At 47.6% G+C, this 10,000-nt stretch overlaps 1 protein-coding gene across 1 annotated transcript in view; it reads right to left on the reverse strand.

Annotated features, from left to right (window-relative positions):
* adamtsl4 (ADAMTS-like 4) overlaps window positions 1–10,000 on the reverse strand; it is a 26,064-nt gene that overhangs the window by 3,898 nt on the left and 12,166 nt on the right. Inside the window, exons 7-14 of the mRNA XM_083679198.1 lie at window positions 4,530–4,669; window positions 3,756–3,960; window positions 2,868–3,052; window positions 2,027–2,210; window positions 997–1,233; window positions 690–819; window positions 243–447; window positions 1–8 (exon numbers count right to left, since the gene is read on the reverse strand). The exon at window positions 1–8 is cut by the window's left edge and continues 166 nt beyond it. Of these exons, the coding sequence (XP_083535324.1) occupies window positions 1–8; window positions 243–447; window positions 690–819; window positions 997–1,233; window positions 2,027–2,210; window positions 2,868–3,052; window positions 3,756–3,960; window positions 4,530–4,669 (1,294 nt within the window). The remainder of the gene's footprint in view (window positions 9–242; window positions 448–689; window positions 820–996; window positions 1,234–2,026; window positions 2,211–2,867; window positions 3,053–3,755; window positions 3,961–4,529; window positions 4,670–10,000) is intronic.

Genomic DNA, 10,000 nt, shown 5'->3' on the forward strand with positions numbered 1-10,000 from the left:
ACCGAGCACTGAGAGAGAGAGAGAGAGAGAGAGAGAGAGAGAGAGAGGAGATAATTGAACTTGTGTATGTGAAAATGTATATAAATATTGACTTGACCGGGAATGAAAAAGAACCACACCACATTATTTACATTTACTCTAGAGCAAAGTTTACAATGACACACACACACACACACACTCACCAAACGCACGCGCGCACACACACACACACACACACACACACACACACCCAGCTAACTCACAGAGCTCCAGTTGGTGCGTATCTCCCAGTGGGAGCAGAGGCGGAGTTGGCAGGGCTGGGTCTGGTCTAGTGGGGTAAGGTTGGCACAACGTTGGGGGTGCACCATGGTGGAACGATTCCCAAAGCTCTGTCGGCACTGTAACTGCCTGTGCTGCACTCCCATACCACACGACACACTGCACTCCGACCATGCACTGGCCTCCCAGCTGCAGAGAGGGGGAGGGAGACAGATAAAGGGCCTTTACTACAAAAGAAAAGCACTTTGTTAGACCTCTTCAGGCCTTTTCCGAAAGCTGGATCTACACAACCAATGGTGTGGAATATGGACTTGGATTCTTCTATGTCCATCATTTTACCATACACAAAATGTGAGCATACACACACACGCATATACGCATGCACACGCACACGCACACACACACACACACACACACACACACACACTCACAATGGGGGGCAGGGATGTGTGTTGCAGGGCTCCTCCTCCGGGGTGAGCCTTGCGGCTGAGTCACACTTCCTGTCGGGGACTTCCTCTTCAGTGTGGCGATTGATGCACAGGATCACCCTGTACTGGGAGCCTGGAGAGAGAGAGAGAGAGAGAGAGAGAGAGAAAGACAAACAAGAGAAAAGATCAAACTGCAACTCCCTTCAACAACCACAGGGGGGAGATGTCATCCAGCAAGATATTCCACTACAGATTAGCTATTACATAGGAAAATGAAGTCACACACATTAGGATGTCTGTGTGAACTGACCTTTGCCACAGGAAACAGAACATTCGGTGAACCCGCCTCTCCTCCACACAAATGGTGGCTGAGTGTCAGGTGGCAGGTCCGTGCGAGGGGGGATTCGGGCGTTGCGATTGGGTGCCGAGCCTCGAGAGCGGGACCTCTCATGCGCCCATCTGTCTGAGGAAGAAGAGGAGGAGGCCGCAGAGGAGGAAGAGATGGGAGGAGGAGGGATGGGGTCTTCCACTGTCACAGTGAGAGTGCCTGAGAGAGAGAGAGAGAGAGAGAGAGAGAGAGAGAGGGAGGGAGAGAAAAGGAAAGAGAAGGACACAGAGAGGTTGTGAAAAAAGGAGAAGGGGAGGAGGGAGGGAAAAGAACAAGGAAGGAGTGAGACAGTAAGAAAAATGAGGAGAGAAAGACAGAATGTGAGTCACTGGTTTCTCTGCATGAGTAGAGGTAATGATATCATGATGATGTCAGGGTCACGGGAGGGAGGACATTAGTGCCAGACAACATCTCACTTCCCTTATCGTCCCCCTCACCTCCTCACCCTCACCCCACCCCCCCCCCCTGCCACACCCATCCATCTCCAATACCTCCATCAGACACATTGACTCACCCTCTACCCCCTCACTTCCCCCCAACCACAAACCCTTATGACTCTCCCTTAACCCACAGCCTCAACCTCTCATCCCATCTCCCTTCTTGTCTCCCCCCTCCCCCTCCTCCTCCTCCCCCCTCCTCTCACCCTCCCCTCAGCCACACCCATCGATAGAGAATACATTAATCTGAATCACCGACTCTGGTAGTTTTGTCTTCGCTGCAAATTATGAGTCGAATGAATCATGAGATCTGCGCTCGTAAAATGGACATTTTATACATATCTTCCATTGACATGGAATGATTTTTAACAGGAAATTAAAAAAAACCCTGATGTGTCCATAAGCTTTAAATGATGTCTTTTCAAAAACAAATCAATCTTTATTAACAATTGGCCATCCTAGAGCTTCACAACCTAATAGTGGAGGGAAGAAGAAGAAGAAGGGCATAAACTCACTGGTGTCTCTGAGGGGTGCCCTCCCTCCATCCCTCTCTCTAGGTCTCTGCCTCTCTCCCTCCCTCTCTCTAGGTCTCTGCCTCTCTCCCTCCCTCTCTCTTGGCTTCTCTCTCTCCCCCTCTTTCTTCTCCGCTGGAATGTAGAATTCATAGTCGATCCCATGGTTCTGCTTGTGGAATATGATCTAGAGAACGAGAGAAAGAGAGAGAGGGAGAGGGGGAAACAGAAAGAAAGATTGATAGAGAGAGAGAGAGAAAAAAAAGGTGCAATGGGAAGGAACGAAAGAGTCGTAAATCTTTTTCGAGGTTGTCTAAACATAATCGACTTAGATCTGCATTGCATAGCGACCACAGCGGCATCTTTTCATCTCCTATTCTTCTATACAACATTTATATCTTATTAATCCCTTTCTAAATACAGGTCATTCCATTGAGATTAAATATCGGTTTTTCAAGGGAGACCTGCTATCTTTACCCACCCCCTATCCCAACGACCCACACTAAGAACACTCCAGAAGAATCCAATTCTTTAATAAGATGTTAGCCTGGGGTTATGGCTGTTATTATTGAGCCCTGGCTAGCTTAGCCCAAGTCCTACTATAGCTCTCCTTAGCCCAGGCTAATGCTAGGCTAATGCTCTAGCATTTAGGGGATGTAGTATATTAACTACAGGATGGCACAGCACAGGGCTCTCAGGCTTCAACCCTGAATGCAGCATATCACCTCACTGAATCAACAAACATGGAATGCCCTTGCTTGATACTTGTGGGAATGTTTGTGTAAGTGTGTGTGTGTGTGTGTGTGTGTTTTACCCAGGTGTATTGTGTCTCTATTATACTCACATATAGCTGCAGTAGTGTAGAAGTGGGTCCTGGAGCAGTGAGGGTCTCTCCCCTCTCCTCCTGCCCATCAGGGTTGGCTCTGGGGCGGGTGTAGGTGAAGGTGGTCCCCCCTGCCTGGTAATCTCCTGGAGGATCCACAGCCCAACGGCCATTTACCACTGAAGTCCCTGTGCCGCTGCGCAGAGCTGGGGAGAGGGGGAGAGATGGGAGAGGGTAGGAGGAGGAGAGGGGGAGACAGAAAGAGGGAGAGTAGAGGAAGGAAGTGAGGAGGGCAGGATGGAAAGGAAGAGGGTAAGGGTTAGGTTTTCTTTACTTTAAAAGTCATGTTTAGTCTACAAACCAGTAAATCCTTAGAAGCGCAAACACAGTAGACTCGTAGACTCCCCCAACACACACAGACACACACAGACACACACACACACACACACACACAGACAGACACAGAGACACACACACACAGACACACACACAGACACACACATAGAACAGACACACTGCCAGACAGACAAACCCAGACAGTGGAGTGTAGTCTCATTAACAAACAGCAGACAAGCAAACAGGGATCTCCACTGGGCCCCAGTGAGCTCTAACAATACAAGCTTTATCTGCACTCTGCTGCTTGGCCAAAGAATTTACACCACTAGCATAAGCCAGTGCACACACATTCATAAGCCAAAATTAATTTTTCAAATTTGCATCTCTCTCTCCAACAACGTTGAGGCTAGCCAGAGCAGCAGAGCTTTCATCCCAGAAAGCTGGAGCTGGTCTAGGTCTGAAATCTGTGGGTGGGTGGGTGGGTGTGTGTGTGTGTGTGTGTGTGTGTGTGTGTGTGTGTGTGTGTGTGTGTGTGCGTGTGCGTGTGCGTGTGCGTGTGCGTGTGGGTGTTACCCAGGTAGTTGGAGCTGGCTCGTTTTGCAGTGATGTTGATAGCAGTGGCTCCAGGTGGGATGTCCAAGATTTTGTGGTAACCAAGGGGAACTGAGGTGTTCTGGAAGCTTCCGGTCACCTTTCGACAGGAGACGTCTCTCCCTCCACACACACCACACCTGTCAATCACCAGGCCCGAACCCAACACTCCATCACACCCCTCAGACTGGGGCAGGGAGAAAACGCACGCGCACACGCACACACACACACACACACACACACACACACACACACACACACACACACACACACACAGACAGACAGACAGACAGACAGACAGACAGACAGACAGAGGGTAAAGGGAGGAGGGGTGGAGACAGGGAGAAGGAGAATAATCATTCTACTGTTGTTGACATTTCACATCCATTGCCAGTGTTTATTTCATTGTTGTTTGTTTAAAAATGCTTTGGTAACTGTTCCAGACCCAAACTCATGCCAAAGAGAGAGAAGGGTGGAATGAGAGAGAGGCAGGATTGAAAGAGAAAAAGATATCGATAGAGGAGGGGGAGGGGGGAAAGAGAGAGAGAGAGAGGAGGCCCAGGGTAGGGTAGAAAGTAGAGGATGGTTATGAAAGTATTTTTTTGGGGGGGAGAGTGTCACTGGGTTTAGGAAGTAATGAGTTCCCCTTGTACCTACCCATGATCACCCAATACACACACACACACACACACACACACACACACACACACACACACACACACACACACACACACACACACACACACACACACTCACCAGGCATCGCCCTCCCACACACACGTCGTTGGTGCTGGTGTTAGTGCAGGGTGTTCCATCCTTCACACTCTCAGCCTGACGCACGTAGAAACGATATCCAGCCGGTCTACAAGTCAGCTCACACTGCTTATCCACTCCCACTGGAACACACACACAGAGAGAGGGGTTACACACACTCATGCACCAGACACACATGCACGCGCACAAACACACACACACGCCGGTCCAAGTCATATCACTTTGTGAAATTCCAATCATGAGATCACCTGTCTAGAATTCAGTGTATGTGTGTGTGTGTGTGTGTGTGTGTGTGTGTGTGCGTGTGGACTCATCTGGCGAGGAGGAGATGCAGCTGAGCGTTGATCTTCTTACCATGTGTTCAGGAAACTACAGCCAGACTACAGTATACAACCTCTCACCGTCACTGTGAGAGAGTTTTAGTTGACTACCTTCTCCCCTATGAACAGTATGGATGCACTTGTTCAATGACTTCAAGGCACTGGATTGGCAACTGGGGGGAGTTTGAAGTATCTTTTCAATCTTTTGAAGGGCAGTGAATGAGAGCATACTTTGGGGAGGAGGGGAAGAAACTGAAAAGGAGAGAGAGAGAAGGAAAGCCTGAGAAAAGAGAGAGTAGAGAAGAGTAGGCCCGAGGAAAGAGAGGAAATTAGAGGGCTCGGGCATTCTGGAGATGGACAGATGAATAGACAAGTACAGAATGCAGAGAATCCCACATGAAAAACAGGATGGATGGAGGGAGAGGAGGGGAGTGTGACTGAGAGGACGGAGGGGCAGAGACAGTGAATGAGTGTAGTGGAGGTAGAGATAGACAGATGGATGGAGAGATAAAAGAAAGGAACAGGGGGCCCTAGACTGTGAGTGGCTCTACTGTAATAATTCTTTTTTAGTTTGATGGGACAGGGGTGATACAAGGGTTAATACCCCCTGGGTGTGTGTGTGTGTGTGTAACGGGTGTGTGTGTGTGTGTGTGTGTGTGTGTGTGAGTGTGTGCGTGCGTGCATGTGTGTGTATGTGTGTGAGGTGTGTGTGTGTGTGTGTGTGCGTGCGTGAGTGTGTGCGTGCGTGCATGTGTGTGTATGTGTGTGAGGTGTGTGTGTGTGTGCGTGCGTGCGTGTGTGCGTGTGTGTGTGAGGGGTTGGTACAGGGATGAGCTCAAAGGGGTTAAAGGGCCATTTGGTTTTGAGTCATTATGAAGGATCTTCTGTCAGGGAGACAGAACAGGGGTCAACAGTTCATCTCAGTGCTCCTCAAGTGGCAGCCATTTTTCAACATGGCTCCTGTCCCAAACGTGACAACATTCATCATACAGTGGTTTAGAACCAACGTTTTGTTTTGGCTCTCCTGTAAAATGTGGAAAATGTCCCTTAGGCTCTTTGCGTGCCAAGCCCTCGCAGACCCACTTAAAATGGTCAAAACTGAAACATTCCTATACTGACTACTGTACTGTATATACAGTAGTTGCCCTTTACAGATCAGTTATGAGGAACAAATTGTTTAGGAACGATTGAATCCGCATAAGAGACGTGGACTGTAGCCTAATGTACTATGAAACATGGATATTGTGTATCTGACTTCTATGTATTTGTAATCATACTATAAACTATAAAAATAGAAGATAACTTATTAATCCATGAATCAATTTATTTGTGATATCTTTCCCCTCATCCCTGTTTTTCTCTGTCCCCCTGCCTTTCTCTTGCTGTCTCTGTCAGCACAGTGTGATAGAGTTGCAAAGAGAGACGGAGGGTGAGAGAGGGAGGGTGAGAGAGGGAGGTAGAGAGAGGGAGGGTGAGAGAGGGAGGTAGAGAGAGAGGGAGGGTGAGAGAGGGAGGGTGAGAGAGGGAGGTAGAGAGAGAGAGAATTCCCACCCCTCTCCCCTCCCTCTCTTGTTCTCTCTTTCCGCCTGTCAAAGTTATCTTTGAGAGATTAGACTGGAGACAGTGACAGAAAGAGAGAGTGAGAGAGAAAATAGAGGGTGAGAGAGAGAGATTCACTGTCCCTATTATCCTCTTTACTTTTTCCGTCCTTCCTCTGCCCCTCACTCTCTCCATTTCTCTCTCCTTTCTCACTCACCCTTTATCCTTTGCTCTTTCTAAATGTCCTTGATCGTTCTTAATTTTTATCTTCTTTCTTGTATCCCAATTGCTCTATGGCAGCCCTCCCCCTCTCTATCTATCTCCTACTTCTCTCTCGTTCAATCACTCCCTCCATCTTCTCCCTCTCTCCCCTTCTCTCTCTCTCCCCCCCCCTCCCCCCCACCCCCTCTCTCTCTAAGCTTAGTGTTCAGACAGTGGAATATGTAGTCTAAATATACTTCCCCACTATCTCTATGTCTAAACAAACTCCAACAGAGAGAGAGAGAAAGAGAGAGGGAGCGGGACAGGAAGAGGGGAGGATGGGTGCTCAGAGGGGAATGTAAAAGTAAAACAGAAAAGTCAAAGTAAAACAACACCTTCAAACAAACTTAGAAAATAATGTATGCTATAATGTTTGTAGTGTTTCATGTTATTGATGTTAAAAACAGTCAATATAAATCTAATTGATGAGAATCAATCACTAACATATGAATCCCACCCTTAAGTACAGTAGTCATCTGATTTACAGTCTAAATAGTGGGTGTGTGTGTGGGTGTGGGTGTGTGGGTGTGGGTGTGGGTGTGTGGGTGTGGGTGTGAGTGTGTGTGTGTGTGTGTGTTTCTGTGTGTGTTACATTTACATTACATTACATACATTTACATGTGTTGGACAGTTGTTTGATGGGTTTATATAGTTTATACATGCAGATAGCACGTATACAGAGGAAATGTATTAAGTGCTCCTTAGATAAATAAACAAATGTCTGCACTTGTATCACACACACACACACACACACACACACACACACACACACACACACGCAAATTAGGACATTCAATACATAGTTACATATCAGGTTTGGCCAACAGGGAGGACTCATCAGAAGATAAACACTTTTAACACAGTTTACTTAACAGAGTGACTAACGATCTAATCCTGCCAGAGCCGGAAGAGAACAACAGTCTGAGTGAATCAACTCACTTCATCAGCTCATGGATATGATTCTTATAGCAGCAGGGCACGGTGTCCATTTCATTTACATCTAACGAACATACTGAACCAGTCACTCTCTGGAAAGCCAAATGAATACCATGAAAGCTGAAGTGATAACGTAACCAGAGCAAAGCTACAGCCAACCAGAGCCCCTACAGCCCGGCCTGAGGGCTGCTGCAGGAGGGAGAGCTTACACCATCTGACCAGTTCATTACCAGCCTTCCGCCCTTCCGCCCACCTCTCTCTCTCTGTGTGTCTCTGTCTCTGTCTCTCTCTCTCTCTTGCTCAATGTCACACTGACTCTATCGTAACATTCGGTGAAGGAAAGGGCCCGGTGGGAATGAAGGTTAGACGTGGTCTAAGGGCAACGACAAGCCTTCTATGGAGGTTAGACGTGGTCTAAGGGCAACGACAAGCCTTCTATGGAGGTTAGACGTGGTCTAAGGGCAACGACAAGCCTTCTATGGAGGTTAGACGTGGTCTAAGGGCAACGACAAGCCTTCTATGGAGGTTAGACGTGGTCTAAGGGCAACGACAAGCCTTCTATGGAGGTTAGACGTGGTCTAAGGGCAACGACAAGCCTTCTATGGAGGTTAGACGTGGTCTAAGGGCAACGACAAGCCTTCTATGGAGGTTAGACGTGGTCTAAGGGCAACGACAAGCCTTCTATGGAGGTTCAGTTTATGTGGTAGTAAACTGAGGGTCAAGGCTGTGAGGCTCCACCAATCACTGCTGTCATCAGGAAATTAAAGCAAGTCTTAATTAAGGCTGAGAAATCACACACACACACACAGCTCGTGCACGACATACATGAATGTACGCAAGCATGTGCACACACACACACACACACACACACACACACACACACACACACACACACACACACACACACACACACACACACACAGGGATTAGGGGAAAGGCCCTGAGTGTTTGTGCAGACAGCATGTCTCCAGCTGACATGACGATAACCATGACTCTAAGCATAGAAATATAGTCTAAGACAACATAGATTTGCATTTTAGGTTCAGTTTGCAGAGGTCTTCATTGATGATTCTAGTTCTTTAGTTCTGCATTCTCAATGATCTGTCAGTTAAGGAACTGTAGCCAACTGATAGAACAGTCACATGCACACAGACTCAAGGCAATTTCCATGGTAGTTACCTAGATCCAACAATCCCTCTTCCACACACACACACACACACACACACACACACACACACACATTCTATCTCACACACATGCTTTACTGTATGCACTAATCCATGAGAACAGTGATAAATTCTGATGATATCATTCCACAGCTGTCTCTCTATGCCCCCCCCCCATTCCTGCTATCCCCCTCCGCTTTCTCGTTTCCTAAATCCCCATGTTTATAATGTTTTCTCTCTCTTCTTCACTCTTTTGCACTTTTTCCCAAATTCCCCAAATCTCTGTTTACAGTTCTCTCACTCTCCCTCCCTCCGGTTTTGTCCCAAAACAAAGATAAATACACACTACCTCTCCTCTTCTCACAAAGTCCACAAACACGCATACACACACACACACACACACACACACACACACACACACACACACAATACACGCCCTCTCCCTATGGTCCCACAGTTTTTTTCACAAAACACTTTCGCTCCATGCTCCATCCCTCCATCTCTCCCTCCTTGTTTCTTTCTCTCTCTCTTTATCTCACTCAGTTGGAATCTGTGCTCAGTCAGAGCTGGGAGGAGAAGCTTGGCAGGGGGAGAGAGTGAACGAGGGATGTTGGACAAATGAGAGGAAAAAGCGAGGGGGGAATGTGTGTGAGAACAAGGCCACAGAGTTTCTCTACACCCTTTCTCTTTCTCTCCCTCTCTCTCTCTCTCTCTCTCTCTCTCTTTTACCCCCTCCATCAATGTACCACTCTCCTGGCTATATATGGCTGCTCCAATCAGAGGGTGAGTTGGAGTGGGTTGGGCAGGCAGAGGAGACTTGCCAAAGGTCTTAACAATCACACACACGACAACAACAACTTAAACACATACACACGCGCACACACGCGCACACACGCGCACACACGCACACACACAATTCTTGCCCACATACCAAACCCCTACCATTCAGTCTGAAGCATATTTCCCTTATGTCATGTGTGTGTGCCTTGCAAATGCTTTTAAAACGCCTGTTTAATTGCCCATTTGGGAATGAATCAAGTTGTATTGGATTTGGACTGGATTTAATACATTTCAACTACATTCATTGTCTGTGTATATGTTCTCATCTGTATGTGATTACCTTGGTAAATGTGGGTGTTTGGGTTCGTGGTGTGTGTGTGTGTGTGTGTGTGTGTGTGTGTGTGTGTGTGTGTGTGTGTGTGTGTGTGTGTGTGTGTGTGTGCTTGCTTGC

This window comes from Argentina silus, assembly GCF_951799395.1.
Source record: "Argentina silus genome assembly, chromosome: 10".
In the NCBI taxonomy this organism is placed as follows: Eukaryota; Metazoa; Chordata; class Actinopteri; order Argentiniformes; family Argentinidae; genus Argentina; species Argentina silus.